Source organism: Jatropha curcas, chromosome 10 (genome assembly GCF_041381405.1).
Source record: "Jatropha curcas cultivar XTBG-Jc1 chromosome 10, XTBG_Jcur_1.0, whole genome shotgun sequence".
Classification (NCBI taxonomy): domain Eukaryota; kingdom Viridiplantae; phylum Streptophyta; class Magnoliopsida; order Malpighiales; family Euphorbiaceae; genus Jatropha; species Jatropha curcas.
The window spans coordinates 13,923,748-13,942,291 of NC_143160.1; the positions used below are offsets into that span (position 1 = coordinate 13,923,748).

The 18,544-nt window shown below is 32.1% G+C and overlaps 2 protein-coding genes across 2 annotated transcripts; one reads left to right on the top strand and one right to left on the bottom strand.

Annotated features, from left to right (window-relative positions):
• Positions 1–9,496: 9,496 nt before the first annotated feature.
• Positions 9,497–10,493, bottom strand: LOC149493149 (uncharacterized). Its single transcript, XM_089715421.1, has 2 exons — positions 10,105–10,493; positions 9,497–10,037 (listed from the first exon to the last, which is right to left on the bottom strand). The coding sequence occupies exons 1-2, from the start codon at positions 10,491–10,493 to the stop codon at positions 9,497–9,499; spliced, it is 930 nt and encodes a 309-aa protein (XP_089571547.1).
• A 3,753-nt stretch (positions 10,494–14,246) lies between these two features.
• UFO (F-box family protein) lies at positions 14,247–16,098 on the top strand. Its single transcript, XM_089726663.1, has one exon. The coding sequence runs from the start codon at positions 14,617–14,619 to the stop codon at positions 15,931–15,933; it is 1,317 nt and encodes a 438-aa protein (XP_089582789.1). The 5' UTR covers positions 14,247–14,616; the 3' UTR covers positions 15,934–16,098.
• Positions 16,099–18,544: the final 2,446 nt, after the last annotated feature.

An 18,544-nucleotide genomic window follows, 5' to 3' on the forward strand; every position in this document is an offset into this window, starting at 1 on the left:
TTCGTGGATTTTCTGAAGAAAGCTTTTTGTAGTTCACGCCAAAGTAACTGTGCGAAAAAAGCCAATTCGTCACTGAGATAGGATTAGATTAGACGTATGAATCTGACATGCTGTTGCTCTTTCTGTCTCCTATCTTTTAATATACAGCCACACAACAGTAAGTAGACTTGGATATCATGACTCCACTTCAACCTTCAACCTTACATTAACAAGCCTGCTAGTTTAAATTTAATTTGACTTAATTTTGATAAGTTTTTTTTATTTTTATTAATATCCGATAAAACTGATTTGATTGCTAGTTAAAAAAAAGTTAAATGTGAAAATTTCATTTAGGAGGCATTTGATTGTTAGAATTTCAAGAAAATTATTCGAAAATATAAAAATTTCAATATTTTCATTTGTAGCTTGGCCTGCAAGCTGTTAAATAGGGTGGCTATGGCTGCGGCCTTCTTTTTCTTTATTTGCTTTTAATTAATTCAAATATATTAAATAGATTCAAAGCATTTTTACTAGTTTTTCTTAATAAAAATATGAATTTTGGAAGGTGTATGGTTAGTGAATTCAACCTTTTCATCGAAATCATCTTTTAAAGAAAGTAACGATAGATTCTTTAAAAAAAAAAAAATAAAGGGAATGATAGGAATGTTAAATTATCTTATTTGAATGACAATAAAACCTCATTAAAAAATGATAAAATAATGCAGTGCAATTATTGTGAAAGGACATTAATGCTTATGGAGAAATTTAAGCAGTTTGTCTTGTTGATGTAACTTACTATTAGTAATGTGATGGTGTAATGTTGCTCATATTATGGTTAAAATTTCAACCGACGGATCTTGTGTGGACCATTTTCATGGTGGTTGGAAAATCAAAACTAATCAAGAAACTTGCCTATTATAGGTTAAAACTAGTAGAATTTTGTTAGAATCTCGATTGTGTTATCAATTTCTAGAACTTTTATCATTCTCGTTAAAAGTCCCAAATTTTCTAAACTCAAACCCAAATTTTAGAATTCTTCAATCAAATCCTTAAGTCAACACAAAATCAAGTTTAATTCATACAAACCTATGAATTCAACTTTATCTTGACAAGGATTATGGCCGGAATCATAAAATCGAATAGAAAAACTCAAACACGGTAAAATTTGAATTTCTTAGTCCGTAAAATAGGAATTTGATCGACCAAATGGTGACTGAATATAGGTTTACCTTAAGTGGATGAGTATTTTGCCATCTTATTCTTATTAAATAGTAATCAAAGTTCGATCAGAGAAAGAGAGACAATAAGCCTCTATCGCAAGAGGAAAACAAAGGAGGAGAGGAAGAAGAAAATAGAATTTTCTCTCTCTTTTCAAACTATTTGTCCAGTTTCTTCCAATTCCGATTCAGATCGATTTAAATTACAAAAATATTAATTTCTTTTGTTTCTAACGGTTTAACTTATAATATTATAATTAGATTAGACTAAGAAATAAATGCATTAATTGATTTTTCGCAATTTCATTAATTGTTAGAAGACCTTCTATATCTATTGAAAAAATGACAATCTAAAAATCAAACGTAATTAATGAAATTGAGATTCAATATCTTAATTAGCATATATAATTAATCAATTTCAAGATAGTTCAAGTCATTGAAATATAAGTATAACGTTTTTAATTACTAGCTAGTATTATTCTATATAATACTCCATCTGTTCCAAAATATAAGTCGTTTAAAATTTTTGCACTAGAATTCTTTATCTCAAAACTAATAGTTACTTGCAAAAGTATTTATCACATCTAATGTAAATAAGGGTAACATTGAAAAGAAAAACATTATTTATTACTCTTTAAGACTCACAAAATAACTTATATTTTGAGACAAAATAATCATCTAAAAACGACTTATATTTTGGGACAGATGAGTAGTAATAATAATAATAATAATAACAATAATAATAATGTCAATGTAAAAAAAAAAAAAATCACCATTTGCTAATGTTGAACAAACTTCATTGAGAATGCCGAGTTCTATATAAAGGGATTATAATACTCCTAGGCAAATTTCAAATTGGATTAATTACAAATTTAGAGAATTGAGATTCTTTCGAATAATAAGAAGCTTTCTTTTTTTAATAGGACGCTGAGTTTCTCTTTGAAAATAAAACCTTAAAAGGATGACTCGTCAAGACTCCTAAAGCGGACAATACCTTGAGAATGATGGGATATTATAAATCCAATCTTAAAGATTTTTCGATCCTTGACTTACACCGAATCTTGGGTTAGCAAAATTAGCTTATTCTTTGAGAAGACTACTACTGTCAAAACTTTTCAAAATTCAAAATTTTATTCATAAATTTAATTTATGTTTTCAAAAATATTTGCATTAAACCCCTCAAGATGCTTAAAGTTTAATTTCGCGGCTACATAAAATTCACGAAGGTCATGATGAATTCAACGTGAGGTAGGGAGAAATTAACTATATGCTTGTCATAGAAGTAGTTATAAATTAACCTTGTAATTGAGATTTGAAATGATGGTATTAAATATTATATGATGATATGTAGTTTTCTTTCCATCCATTGCATTCATCAATTTTGTCTAGATTCTTGAATTTAATTTTTCTCTTATTGAAGTGGATATTTGAATTATGGATAATTCTTATGAAGTCCTTGATTTTGATTAAATATATTAAGCAGGATCTCAATTTTCAAAATTACGCTAAGTTAATCCTTAGGTTTTAATTGCATTATTACATTACTTGAAAAATTTGTCAATCTTCATATTAAGGGGGTGTCAATTTATCTTTGACTTTAGTAATTTTTATTATTAAATTTGCTTTGACAAACATGAATTCTTTTTAATTTTAATGGATTTACCAACTATGACGGAATCAAGACCTAGAAATTACATAGTGTAATTTTGAAAATCGAGATCTTAACTAATGTATTTGGTCAAAATATAGGGACTTCATAATAATTACCCCTAAACATCTAAAACAAGTAGTGTTTCAAATTCATGACATTAAAGGGTAAAATATATTTACCTCATACCCTATTTTTGAAAAATTACTATGACATCCCTAACATTTGCTTAAACTTATTATCGGATCATTTTGTCCAAAAGTGGCACTTTCCATCAAAAAGTGAGCATATTCATCCAAAAAGTGTGTTTGAATAATAGGAAAGTAACGACTTTTTAGGCGGAAGGACTTGATAGTAAATTTAAGTAGAATATAGTGATGTTATGAAATTTCTCAAAGGGAAAATTATAAATTTGTCTCTATAAAATGCCAGAATTAACTATTATGTCCCCACTTTTTTTAAAATACATTGTTTCGTCTCTATATTTTACCTCCGTTAAATTAAAATATACTTCCATTTAACAATTGACATTTTAATGTGCTAGTCAATGAGAAAAGTCATAGTCAAAAGATAGAGAAATGTTTTTACTGTCCAAAAAGTCCTTGCTACCCATTTTAGGGCTATAAGTCGGCCTTTGCCCATGGTCCATTTTCCTAGACCTCACCTCACTCCATCTCCCATCTTCTAACCCCGACGCTACTACTCGCATAACTCAAAATCTCGCTCATTTTTGCTCTAATTACTCACTATTCATCTTGATTTTCCTCTTCTTGAGTCTCTTTTATCATCCCCTCTCTTTAATCACTTTCTTATTCACATTTATTGCTTGTGTCTTTGTCTACTTCTTCCGCAATGAGTCACTCAGTATTTTCGATAACCATTGAATGATTTGGTTGTTTTAGTTTTGCTTTTTATGGTAACGATTTTGGTTTTGATCTAGAGTGACATTGAGCTTAATGTATTAGTTGATGTTAGAATTGACATTTGCACGTGGTTCCTAGGCTCGAATGATTTTGTAGCGGATGACATTGAAACCTCATCGTATGTGAACTTGTTTTCTGATTATGACAGCACAAGAGGGGACTAATGTTGTAGATGTATTTTCTTTTTAGTTAGGTAGTTGTATTTTATGAAGAAATGAAAAAAAGATTCTTGCTTTTGATAAAATTTGTAATTGCTCTAGATTATGCATGTGAAGGTAATTCTTACATTGAACTTCTTTCTTAATAAAAAATGAATTACCGATGCCAATTGTTTATAGTCAGAAGAGACAGTTTACATGCCTCCTAAACGGTTTTTTTGTAAAGGGGCTTTTGTATAGAAAGGCTTTAGTGTCTTTCCTACCCATTTACCGGAAAAAATGGCCTTCCTTAGATGAAAGTACATTTTAATTTAACCGAGATAAATTATAGAAACAAAATAATGTATTTTAAAAAAGTTGGGACAAAATAGTTAATTTTGACATTCTATAGGAACAAGTTTATAATTTTCTCTCTCTCAAATAAAGGGACAAAAGTCTTAATATGGATTTAATCTAGGGACCCAAGTATAGTTTATTTTAATTTTAATGAATCTAACATTTATAGATAATTCTGACTGTCTAATCAACTAATAAACTAATCAACATCGATGCAAACAATTCAAATACAAATGTAGATGGTCAAATAGTTTTATGCATGAAAATGCCGAGGTAATGGAATTTCTCATTTCGAAAATGTTTCAGAAATAGAAAGGACTCGAAAATGATTCAAGCCCGTTTCCATAGATTCAAAAAAAAAAAACGGATATGTATTTCCTATCATAAGAGGTTTCTCTTTAATAAAAAGAAAAAAAAATCTTTTTACATACCTCTTCCCTATTCTTAGTTAAACTTTGTTCTTTTTTATAAAAAAAAGGGAAAACTATTCATCTATTATTGCCTTGTTGGTTTTCTAGTTGTATGTTTATACAAATTTATAGCAAGCTGTAGGAGTACGCATTTTTTGTCTTGGGTTACATTCCTAACTAGAATGTTTGGCTTTTGAGAATTAAAAAGAAAGTAGGAAAGAAAAAATAACAGAGAGAGAAGCATGGAGAATAAGCGAGAAAAGGGAGAAAATTATGAGAATAGAAGAATCGTATTTTACTATTATGATAATATTAATTTTAGTGTCTGAACTTGCAATTTTTTCTATTTTGGTGTCTCCTGCTGACATGGACTACCGAAAAATCAAATGGCACTTAATGGGATCCATAAAAGCCTGCGTGTCTGCCTACATGGACTGACTAATTTGACACGTAAGATGCCAGCGTGGAAAAGGGATAAAATGTCCCATTTTCGCTGCTTTTTATTGCCCTAAACCCAAATACAAGACCCCCTTTTTGACTAACCTAAATCCTGATTTCATCTCTCAGCGCCTCCCTTTCTCGCTTTCTCCCTCGCTCTTCCTCTCTCCTAAATCGAAAATCCATCTTTAAGAAGGAGACACCAAACTTATAAAAGCCACAGTCATGAACATAATAGCACAAGCAAAGCTCGAGCAAGGCTTCCAAATTCTACAGAGTTGGCAGTCAACATCAAACAACGTACTGCAGAAACATATTTGACATTCTAAGATCTTCATCTCCAATCAACACAAGATGGCCACATGTTAGCCAAAGAAGCCCTTAAGAATAATTTATGTATGAATTCTCAAATTCAAATGAGTTGACTGAGAGGAAAAGCCCTCACCTCTTAATAGCTTCTCATTTATTTGCATTTGCTTGTTTAGTGGAATGCAATTATCCATTTATATTTAGAAAAAAAAAATCCAACATACGCCCTACTTATGATTTCAAGCTAAGGGAAGCTTCAATTTTGTTTCTCTGAATGATCAATAGAAATAAAATAAATAAATCTTCAAACTTTTTTCTTCCATTCTCAAAATTTCTTCTCTAACAAAAACCTCAGGGTTTTTCAACCAACCCATAATTCCAAAACCAAAGTTCTTTTCCACTCCTCTATTCCTTTTGAAATGAGATTTGATTGAAGGAAACTGAAATCTTGTATTTATTAATCTGCGAGTTTTGATTATATACAAGAATAAGAAGATAACGGAAAAGCAATAATAAAGGAGGAAGTTGTAACTACCTGTAGAGCTGTGCTAACAAACTAAATAAGTTCAGCTAATCTATTGCCAGTTAACCAATTATTTACTTAGTGGGCTAGTCTCTTTCTTTTGCTTTCTTTTCATTTCATCTGTTGTGTATGTTTCACTATTATTTATGGTTAATACCCCATCGCAAGCTGGAGAATGGATATTCACCATTCCCAGCTTGAGCACAAATGAGTGGAAGGATAGGAAAGGAAGGGGTTTGGTGAAAATGTTAGCTAGTTGGGCTGAGGAGGAGATGGGAAGGAGGTGAATGAGACCTGAATTGACTTTTTCCCTAACAATATGGCAATCAAGCTCAATATGCTTGGTTCTCTCATGGAATGTCAGGTTGGCAGCAATGTGTATAGCTGATAGGTTATCACATTAAATGCTAACAGGCTGAGGGTGTAGGATAGAAAGCTCAGTCAACATGTATTTTAACCATTGGACTTCACAAGTTACTGTTGCAAGGGCTCTGTACTTAGCCTCAGAGGATGATCTAGAGACAGTTTGTTGTTTCTTAGATTTCTAACTGATTAAGGAATTTCCAAGATAAACACTAAAGCCAAAGATGGATCGTCTAGTATCAACACAACTTGCCCAATTCGAATCACTGAAGGCTTTGAGAGTGCAGGAAGAAGAAGTAGGGAAGAAAAGGCCTTTTCCTGGGGCTGATTTGATGTACCTCAGTATTCTATGGAGAGCTTGTAAATGAACTGTGGTAGGCTTAGATAAAAATTGACTTAAGTGGTTGACTGAGAATGTGATGTCGGGCCTGGTGGTGGTGAGGTACTGCAGTTTCCCTACCAATCTGCGACAAACAGCTGAATCTGGTAATGGGGATCCAGAATGAGAGCTAAACTTCTGGTGGGAATCCATGGGAGTGGAAGCAGGCTTAGCTACAAGATAGCCTGTGTCTGAGAGAAGCTTTAAAGCACATTTCCGTTGACATAAAGAAATACCTTGCTGTGACCGTGCAATTTCAAGACCTAAGAAAAACTTCAAAGGACCCAGATCTTTAATCTTGAATAAAGAATCAAGGTTCTGTTTGACTAAATCAATCTCAGAAACATCATCACCTGTCAAGAGTATATCATCAACATATACAAGTAAAATGGTAAAGGAAGCTGGCTTATTTTTTATGAATATAGAGGGATCATTTGAGGACTGTGAGTAACCAGAATTGATAAGGACTTCAGATAACTTGGAAAACCATTGTCTGCTTGCCTGTTTGAGGCCATAAAGGGACTTTTGTAAAAGATAAACTTGCTTAGGATTAGAGAGAAGTAAGCCAGGGGGTGGGCTCATATACACTTCCTCATTGAGATCCCCATGCAAAAAAGCATTATTCACATCTAATTGGTGAATATGCCATGAGTGAATGGAGGCTAGAGCCAATAGTAATATGAGAGTAGTCATTTTTGCAACTAGTGAGAAAGTTTCCAAGTAATCAAGACCCTCCACTTGAGTGTACCCTTTGGCCACAAGCTGAGCCTTGTACTATTGAACCATAAAACCTATGCTTGATTTTGTATACCCACTTGTAGCTAATAGGAATTTTCCTTGCAGGTAAATCAATTAGCTTCCAGGTTTTAGTGCATGCAAGGGCTTGAAGTTCAGCAACCATAGCCTCTTTCCATTGACATGATTGTTTGCTTGAGCAAATGTTTTAGGTTCAAGAGAAGTGGAAATGTTAAGAATATAATGAGAATAAGACAGGGAAAGGTGAGTATAGGAAATGACAGAGGAGAGAGGATACCTTGTACTTGAGTATGCTGATTCTGCTAAAACTAAGTTGCAATAATAATCTTGCAGGTATGTAGGGGTTTTCCTAACTCTAGTGGAGTGACGTGTAGCTAAGGGAAGGGGTTGTGGAACAGGAGAGGTGGTAGCTGGGTTTTGGGATTGCAAATTGGGTGACTGTGTATATGTTTGTGGGGTACCTGAATGTTTATGAAATGGGAAATTAGGAGGTGTGAAGTTTTGCTGTGTATTTGGAAAAGGATATAAGGTGTCAGTAAGGGAATTCAAAGAGGGAATAACATGTGTGGAAGATGTGTGAGAAAAAGGGAAGTGACTTTCATAGAACTTAACATGTCTAGAAAGAAAATTTCTCTAGTTTTCAAGTCTAGGAGAATGTAACCCTTTGTGCCAGGTTTGAAACCTAAAAATACACATTTCCTAGCCTTGGGGTCAAGCTTAGTTCTGTGATTGGTAAGAGTGGAGACAAAGCATAGAGAGCCAAAAACTCTAAGTTCATTAAAATCTAGTAAAGTATTATAGAGTTTTTGAAAAGGACTTTTATTTTGAATAAGGGGGCTGGGAATTCTATTAATAAGAAAAACTGAGTAAAGGACAACATAGGACCAAAAGGCTTTAGGAAGGTTGGACTGAAACATAAGGGCTCTTGTGACATTTAAGAGATGTTGGTGTTTTCGCTTTACAATCCCATTCTGCTGGGGAGTCTCAACACAGGTAGTTTGGTGGGAAATACCTTTGTAATCGTAAAAGTCATTCATTAAGAACTCAGGTCCATTATCACTTCTAATGCATGTGACTTTAGTATTAAACTGATTCTCAACTAGATTAATGAAAGCTTGAAGTAATGATCTAGTTTCTGACTTAGCTTTCATAGGATAAATCCAAGTGTGCCTACTATAATCATCTATGATAGTGAGAAAATATTTGTGACCATGTATAGATGGAATGGACAAAGGTCCCCAAATATCAACATGTAACAATTGAAAAATAACAATTGAAGTAGTGGTACTAAGGGGAAAGAGAGTTTTCTTTGCTTTGAAAAATGCCAAACATCACATGGTTCATGTGTATCATTATTACAATTAACAAAAGGAAAATCTTTAGAAATAGCCTCAATTCTGGAATGAGATGGATGGCTAGTCTAAAATGCCACAGATGATTAGGAGAGAAAGTTGAAATGGCTTGTACTGTTGAATTGTAGACTGAAGCACTCTTGGTTGTGTTTGAAACTGGTTGCTGCAAGATGTATAAAGCGTCTCTAATTCAGCTGAACCAATCATCGTCGAGGTAATCTGATGCTGTATAAGGCAATAATTGTTTTGTGAGTGTAGCATACAATGTAAAGTTTTGATAAGTTTGGTAATGGAGATAAGATTGAAATGGAATTCTGGCACATACAACACATCAACAAGAAACAAATCATTACTAAAATGCATTGTGCTTGAATAGCAAGCTATTACATAGGTATTGTTGGGTAATTTCACTCTAATTGGTCTGATTTTCTTATATGAGGTAAAAAATGAAAGAGAAGTGGATATACGGTCTGTGGCACCTGTATCTAAAATCCAAGATCCAAGGTCTGTCACAGAAGCAAGGAGAAAATTATTACCTGCAATCTTTTGATTACCTTCTGAAGCAATTTGTTCTAGTTGTTTGGCTGGAATATCATTTATAGTGGTGATGTGATTTACCGAGCTATTAGACATAGATTGATCTTGAATCAAAGATAGGAGTTTGTGGTATTGCTTAGGGGTGAAAAGCATAGCTTCATGAGAGTTTTACGTAAGAAAAGAGGGCTGCAAACCAAAGTTATTTGATTTTTCAACCTTTTCTACAGAAACAGCATTGGCACTTGCAGTGGAAAAATTAGGATTCTTAAACTTAAATCCTAGTGGAAAGCCATGCTTTCTATAACAAGTTTCAATGGTGTGCCTTTCCCTTCCACAATAAGAACAAACTTTAACACTAGTATTACTATGAAAACCTCTTCCTCTGAAGGAATTGTACTGTCCTCTGCCTGTCCCTCTGTGAAACTCAGATTTTGTGTTCCCAAGGTTGTTATCATTTCTCATTACTCGATTAACAAGAACTTTGGGCTCCACACACCCTGTTATCTGCCTTTCTTTTTGTATTACTAAGGAGAAAACCTTCTTAATTGAAGGTAAGGGTTCAATCAACATGATCTGAGTTTTAACATTAGAAAAATTCTCATTGAGTCCCTTCAAAAACTTGACTACATAATCTGCTTGCATATCGCTCTTAAAAGTCAAAATTGCACCACAATTGCAGGTTATTTCACATGAACAAATAGGTATTGGCCTAAAATTCAACAGTTCATCCCACAAGATCTTTAACTGTGTAAAATATTTAGTAACTGAAAGAACACCTTGCTTGAAGCCATAGATTTCTTCTTGCAAAATTCATATAATGTCGCCTTGAGAAAAAAGGATCTCGCAAATCACTCCAAACATCAGCAGCGATGTCTATCCACAAAACACTTTGAGCAATTGAAGGTGAAAGTGATTTAGTAATCCAAGATAACACCATAGTGTTGCATCTCTCCCAAGTTGAGTGCATTGGGTCTGTTTTTGCTGGAACTGTGATTGAACCATCTATAAAAGAGATTTTGTTTTTGGAAGCCAGCGCCATTTTCATTGCCATAGCCCAAGAATGGTAATTTGATCCATCAAGAAGAGGTGATACAAGAATCAATGCAGGATTCTCGTTTGGGTGAAGGAAGAAAGGATTGGAAAGATTTTGAAGATGATCCGCCATTGCAGATTAAAGGAAAATTTCTGTAACTATTCAAGTATGAGTTAATAAGAAGAAGCAAATGAAGAAGCTTCTAGAAAAAAAAATGAACACAGGAAAAGCAATTGCTCTGATACCATGAAACGAGATTTGATTGAAGGAAAATGAAATCTTATATTTATTAATCTGTGAGTTTTGATTATATACAAGAATAAGAAGGTAACGGAAAAGCAATAACAAAGGAGGAAGTTGTAACTACCTGTAGAGCTGTGCTAACAAACTAAATAAGTTACAGCTAATCTATTGCCAGTTAACCAATTAGTTACTTAGTGGGCCAGTCTCTTTCTTTTACTTTTTTTTCATTTCGTCTGCTGTGTATGTTTCACTGTTTTTTATGGTTAATACCTTTACCTAAAAAATAGATTATACTGTTTCTTTTGTTTTCCTTTTCCATCTACTCCATACCATTCTTTCTGCTTTTCTGCCTTAGCTAAAGCAATAACCAAATTTCTATGGGGATCCTGTGATCAAAACAAGAGAAACCAAATAGTAACAGATAAAAAAGACAAATGATCAAAACCCACCTCTGATACAGGACTATGAGATGGATCAGACAAATGGGGAGGCAAAGAACCCAAATGCACTGACCTGGTCGCTTTCTCTCTAGCTCTCGTCTCCTTCCTTAACCTCCTCTTTTCTGAACCCACCATTTCTTTCATTTTTTGTGACGGCATCTCATTCATTTCCCACAGCGTCACCGCTAGCTTTCTCCTTGAAATTGGGAATTCCCCTTGATAACGCTGCTTGTATTTGGGTTTGGGGCGATAATTAGGGGCAAAGGGACAAAATATGTCATCTTAAGTGTCAAATTAGTCAGTCCACATAGACTGACACGTAGGAGTTTATGGGTCCCATTAAGTGTCATTAGATTTTTCGGTAATCTATGTCAATGGGAGACACCAAAATAGAAAAAATTGCAATTTCAAACACTCAATTGTCACAATTTTCCGTTTAGACACCAAAAAAGAAAAAATTGAGAAGTTCATGCATAAAAATTAACATTATCTCTTTATTATTTCATCAATGCAATGCACTTTACACCTCATAAACCTCAGCTATTTAACTATTCTGTGTGTATTACATATTAGGCAGAATTGACACAATTAGATAATAATTACAATTTATCCTATTTGGTATAAGTTTACAATTAACACATATTGCATAGGAATAAAGGTTAATTTGGCCGCTGAACTTGTTAGCAGGATAAAAAGGTCAGATTTGACCTTTTGAGCCAATTTAACCCTTGAACTTGTATAAAATGATTAAAAAGATCCGATTTCACTTTTTAGGTCAATTTAGCCCTTGAGCTTGTATAGAATGATTAAAATAAAATGAGTTTTAATAAATAAGTTCAAAGGTTAAATTGGCATAAAAAGTAAAATCCAATACTTTTAATCATTTTATATAAATTCAATGGTTAAATTGGCTCAAAAGGTTAAATTTGATCTTTTTTTATTCTGTTAAATAAGTTTAGGGACTAGATTGGTCTTTATTCCTATTGCATATTACAATCTTAACATAAGATTTGTCTACACTCAGTGTATAAGATCATTCATACACCAAGCCAATTGAAAAATAATTTTTTAAAGAATTATTACTATTTTATCATGTTTTTGCTCAATGATATTCTTATTTGAACTAAAAAAATTATTATTATACATTAAGTGTAGGTAAGTTATTTTCATAATCCTAATAATTCAACAGTATATATATATATATATATATAAAGTTATTGACACTTGTCACATATTATTAATGACTATTAATTTATTAGTGAACACTTGTTGCACATCATTTATATGGACAAAATTTTCATTTAGGATGTCTCTCATAAATAAACAAACTTACTTGACTTAGACTAAAGCCAAAGTACAAAGTCAATCTGCCCTTTATTTAGCTTTCTTTACTGCATTAAGTATGTGAAAATAATAAGAAAGTGACAGAAAAAAAAAGTACACCTAATGAATTAAATATGCTTAGGTTACTAATGCAAAGCTGTTATCCTTTTCTCTCTCTCTGTAAAGATTAACATTACATGAATTTTTCTCTTTTGGCTGGTACTTTGAATTGCATGCTTATTGAGTGCTCTTCCAACCATACAAAATAGGTCCTAATTGTGTGTGTTGCCATGTAATGTAGTCATATATTTAGAACCCGTATCGCCATGTTATTTCTAGATAAACAAAATGCACGTAGAATTTTATTTATTTGTATAGCGTGATTGATATATTTTTTAAAAAATAAATTTTCAAATAGAATATACATATATTTTATTTAGGAGAGAGATCAAAAAGAAAAAATATATTATTTTTATTAATATTTTTTTCTTTTATGTTTATATTTGATTGTTATATTTTTTAAAAAATAAATTTTCAAATGGAATACATATAATTAAACTTTTCAAAATGAACATGTATGTGTGCAGGATAAGTGAACAGTTTAAAATGTTAATTTTAAAAATATATATAATATTTTATTGATATATTTATATATTTATATGTATTGAAACTTTTTTTGTTAGGTGAGTTCCAAAAACGAGTTTTATTCATAACAATAATTTTCTTTTATTTCGTTACTGAATAATTTGTATGTTTTATCTTTTTTAAATTTATTTTTAATAAATCTACATGATAAGGTTATATTTGAAAATTTTTATATGTTATTTTTAAATATTTGATTCTATTTTAATCATAATTTAAAATATTTTTTTTCAAAGAGAAATAAAAAAATTATGTTATTTTTATTAATATTTTTTTTTATATTTGTACGATTTGATTGAATATATTTTAAAAAAAATTAAATTTTCAAATAAAATGTACATAATATTTTATTAGGAGAGAGATAAGAAAAGAAAAAGTATATTATTTTTATTAATATTTTTTATATTTATATAATTTGATTGTGTATATTTAAAAGAAATTTTAAAAGATGGGGGAAAACTAAAAAAATATAGAAAAAATTTCAGTAAATAGAATAACTTTCATTTCTTAATTACTGTGTAAATTCATTGCATGTATCCACATAAATGAACCTGAGGGAATAATGAAAAATAGTTATTTTAGTGTGTTAATATATATGTGTCAAGATAATTAGTTACTTGTCTTCAACCGTCTATAATAATTATTTATTTATTTTCAACGATATATTTTTAATTTTTTGAATTATGCTATTTTTTATTTTTTATTATCTCTATATTTTTAAATTTGTAAATATTATCCCTACATTTTTTAATATTTATGCATTTCCCCAATATTTTCAATTTTTATATTTTTAAAAATATCATTTTTCCGTGTCACTTTCTCGGTTTTCTATTTCCGTTTCGGTTTGCATGCACCAAAGGTCAAATATCATTAAACACAAATAATAAAATAGTCAAATGTTTTTGTTGTTTTGTCAATCCTCAACTCTTCCAAGAGTTAAGCTACTAAGAGTAGTTCGATTTGGTCCATTTAGTTGAGCTTAGATGTTAGATTCAAAACCCAAATGACCATCTGTAGGAATGAATAATAACTGCTAGCTACCAGAGCACACTTTGTCTTCTCTTTTCTGCAAAAAAGTCCTTCCTTCCTCGGCCTTGACAAGAAAACACTGAATTGATAGATAGAACCATCAGAATCACTGCCACCTATATATATATAATTTTAAAAAAAAATAAATAAAAAAAAAAGAAAGTTGGCTAAGTCCAACTCTTTTCCTTTCCTATATAAACAATGGTCCACTTGTCCCCTTCACTCACTAAAACAAAGCCAAATCCCAGACCCTGCCAAAAAATCAAGATTCATCATCATAGACAAAGCAATAACTTCACTATACTTCTGATCTCATTAGTTTTTGTAGCTAAAGTTGATGTCTTTTCTTTTCTACTTTTTTGTCTTTTACGTTTAACTTGATTGTTGTCTCCATTTCCATTCAAGAGCCAAATAGAAACCCCACTCAGGTGATTTCTAGCTAGCAGTCTTTTTTTATCCTTTTCTTAAAGCCAACTTTAGTTTTCCTTTTTAGCTTTCTTGTTTTCATACCTAACACACCAACCTTCTTTCCTTTTAACACCAATATAGCAAAACCCAGATATTCAAAACCAAGGAAAATGGAAGCTTTTAGTGCTTCTTTACCCTTACCCTTCTCTTACACTTTTGCAAGTAGCACTAGCAACTCAAATCCAACAAATAATGCTATTTCAAGTCCATGGATGGACGCTAGAATATGGAGTAAACTCCCTCAAAGACTACTCGATCGCATTATCGCCTTTCTTCCGCCCCCAGCCTTTTTTCGAGCTCGTTGCGTTTGTAAAAGATGGTATGCTCTTTTATTTTCAAACACATTTCTTGAACTTTACATCCATTTATCACCGCGCCGCCATTGGTTTCTTTTCTTCAAGCATAAAAGCCTTAAAAGCTATATCTATAGACAAAACAACAACTCAAGTGCTACTAATGGGCAAAACAGAACAAACTTTGAAGGGTATCTTTTCGATCCTTACGATACAGTATGGTACCGATTATCTTTCGATATAATACCATCTGGGTTTTCTCCTGCAGCTTCTTCCGGCGGATTACTTGGTTGGGTATCAGATGATGCAGGTTTAAAAACTCTAATTCTTTGTAACCCACTTATTGGTTCTTTTTCCCAATTACCCCCTACATTAAGACCGCGACTTTTCCCTTCAATTGGATTAAAAGTTGGTGTATCCTCTATAGACTTAGTAGTTGCAGGGGATGATTTAATATCACCATATGCAGTTAAGAATTTATCAACAGAAAGCTTCCATATAGATGCCGGTGGGTTTTACTCACTTTGGGGAACTACTACTTCTCTTCCTAGACTTTGTAGTCTCGAATCAGGGGAAATGATTTTCGCCTGTGACAAATTCTACTGCATGAATTATAGCCCATTTAGTGTTTTAGCTTATGATGTAGCACAGAACAGCTGGGTTAAAATTCAAGCTCCCATGCGAAGATTTCTACGTTCGCCTAGTTTAGTTGAAAGCAAAGGGAAACTGATTCTCGTTGCAGCAGTAGAGAAAAGTAAACTAAATGTTCCAAAAAGTTTAAGACTCTGGGGGTTACAGTCTTGTGGAGCCACATGGGTAGAAATTGAAAGAATGCCTCAACAACTATACATTCAATTTGCAGAATTAGAAGCTGGTCGTGGGTTTCATTGTGTTGGTCATGGTGAGTTTATTGCAATTATGATTAAAGGATCAGATAAGTCCTTGCTTTTTGACATTTGCAGGAAAAGATGGCAATGGATTCCTCCATGTCCATACGTTCATGGTGGTTTAAACAGTAATAGTGGAGATGGTGATGGAGAATTGCATGGTTTTGCTTATGAGCCAAGGTTGGCTGTTCCAGTCACTGCTCTTCTTGATCAGTTGACACTTCCATTTCAGACTTTCAATGGTTAATTTTTTTTTTTTTTTTCGAAATTTATTAGGGTTTAGTTTGGTTGATTAAGGTTTTTAGCTTTTTTTTTTTTATGTTAGAACAAGAAAATGTAGTAATAGTAGTAGCAGTAATTAATGTTGTTAATTATGTAGTATGGCTTTGTATGATTAGAATCTATTTATCCAGCTAGTTGTATCTCTAAATTAAACTTGGTTTTTTTCTTTTAGCAAACTAGAACACAATTTTCCATTTTCTGCAATAAAACATATAGGCATGCATAGTTAGTTCAGGAATATGAATTTCAGTACTAGACAGTACTTTTTGGGCTACCAAGCAACACTATTTGTCATAATCACCCACTAGGGGAGAAAAAGAAAATGTTTTGACTAAACCATTATTTATTATTTTAAGTAGCTACATATACTCATATGGCATGCCAATTACCACTAGCTTCCTGCAATTTCATGTTAGAAATAATTATTATTCATCTCTTATTATTAGATCAGAGCTCATTAATTATTATTAATATTACTATAATTTTATTGTTGCAAGTTATATCAAAATAGAGTTTGTTATTTCGCGGATTTGAGTAAACTATTTATCAAAATAATGCGGTTTTTAAACTATTTCAAAAAAGAATGCAAATTCGAATGAGAAATCTATTTTATGCATCTGTCAATTTATCAAATAGATTCAGTAAAAAGAAAAATGTGCATAGAAATAGCGTGAATCTGTCAATTACAAAAATAGATTCAACAGATGAATCAAAAAATTGTAATTATTAAGAAGAAATTATTGGTTAGAGTGGTAAGCGATTTTCAAAAAGGAGAAAATACAAGTTCGATTTAAGAAAATTTATTTTGTTAAGAGGATGAAAAGAAACTTGAAGGGATTAAACCTCGTAGTTAAGAAAAAAAACAAAAAAAAGGTGATTATTGAATTTTTCGTTTTTCAACTGAATCCACACAGATCGGAGAAAAAAAAAATTATAGATTATATGTTTGTTTATTGTTGAAGTTTCAACGTATTCTTTTCTCTGTTTGCAGTGGTTTCGCTTTTCTATTGCCTCTCGGAAGACACCTTCACTTCTTTTTCCACACACATGAGACGCTGGCCCTCAATCAATTGCGTATGTTTAGTTGACATCTTAAATCACATGGATTGTTTTATTTACCTCGAAAAAGAATAATGTGAATGTTAAGTAGTTCTAAGTAATGTAAGAACTTAAATCAAAAATAAAAATAAAAAAAACTAATGTAAAATTTATATGTATTTTCATATCAATAAATATTATTCCTTTTATCCCGTAATTTGTGTCATGATTTGATTTATACATAGATTAAGAAAATTTAATTTTTTTCAAAAAAAAATTTTAAAATTTTTATTAAAAAATCAGGAAAAACTTAATAAAGAGATTCAACTAACCCATACCAATAGTTCTACCTCATACACCCATTAGGAAAAGGAATATCACAATTCAGAATAGATAAAATAAAAAAAAAACTGAGGAGCATCTCTTTAAACAGTAGGACAAGCATAAGAAAGAGTTGCTCGAGCAAGAGAATGACCAGCGTATTGGCTTGCCGATGAACCCCCTTGGTCTGAAAATCTCCGCCATCACAAACAAGAGATTTACAATTCCTTATAGTATTACCATACTCATTGTTAGGAACACTTAAAAAGGACAAACTACACCATATCTCCCTAAAATCTATTTCCACATCCACCCGACCAAACTCTTCCTGTTTTAGCCAACTGAGGGCTTCACGGACAACCAATGCCTTAGCAACCTTTGGGGAAGGATAACCCATGTACCAACAAGATAGACCACAACGAAACTGGCCATCTTCATTACGAACCACAGCCCCTATAACATACTTCTCGTTTGCCTCAAAGATCGAGCGAGCCATCTAATTTGTTTACTTTAGATTAGGTCCTTAATTCTTATGCTTGTGGTAATGAGAGCCTTGAAATTTGGGAGTTGATTATAATACACCTGAAGAAGGTTCTTGACAATAATATAAATTTGTTCTTCAATTAGTCTGTTCAACACTTGAGCAACTTTAGCCTTCCACCTTGTAAGGAACATGGTGAAGGACTCTTTCGGAGATTATTTGTTGGTTTCCATTTTTTTTTTTTTTTTTTTTTGTGATATCCAGTTCAATATTGTAGTGGTTTTATTGGTTGAAGGTACTGTAGATATCTTTCCATGTTCTTTTCTTGGACTTGTCGAAATCCACAAATTATCTAACAGCAGTACTAATGAAAGATTGTTGAAATGACGAGAAATGAGCTCATTGCTCACACCTAATGGATTTAAATGCCCCCATATACATCTTTAAGTGGGGTTTGGGGTATATGATTCCATTAATTTGTCTATGTTGGACATCTTGATTTTAGGTGAAAGCTTGGAATCAAGAAATAGGGTTAGAGAGTTTAGATTAATCAGTTCTTCATATCGCCTCATTTGTTGAATGGTCCTTCATGGCTTCAAATCTATCTAGAAGCTCATAATGCTCATTAAAGGTTTCCCTGCCCTTTAAGTAGGAGCATGGGTTAGCACTAATATCAGATTAGTTGAATTATATTATTTTTCCATCATTGCTCTATTAGATTATTTAATAATCTATA

Bases quoted from the DNA above. Each gene is read 5' to 3' on its own strand.
- LOC149493149 (XM_089715421.1), bottom strand. From the start codon at position 10,493: ATGGCGGATCATCTTCAAAATCTTTCCAATCCTTTCTTCCTTCACCCA. The intron at 10,038-10,104 runs GTGTTCTTTCAG...GTTGAATTTTAG, and splicing joins AATCTATGGCTTCAAGCAAG to GCCAATACCTATTTGTTCAT.
- UFO (XM_089726663.1), top strand. From the start codon at position 14,617: ATGGAAGCTTTTAGTGCTTCTTTACCCTTACCCTTCTCTTACACTTTT.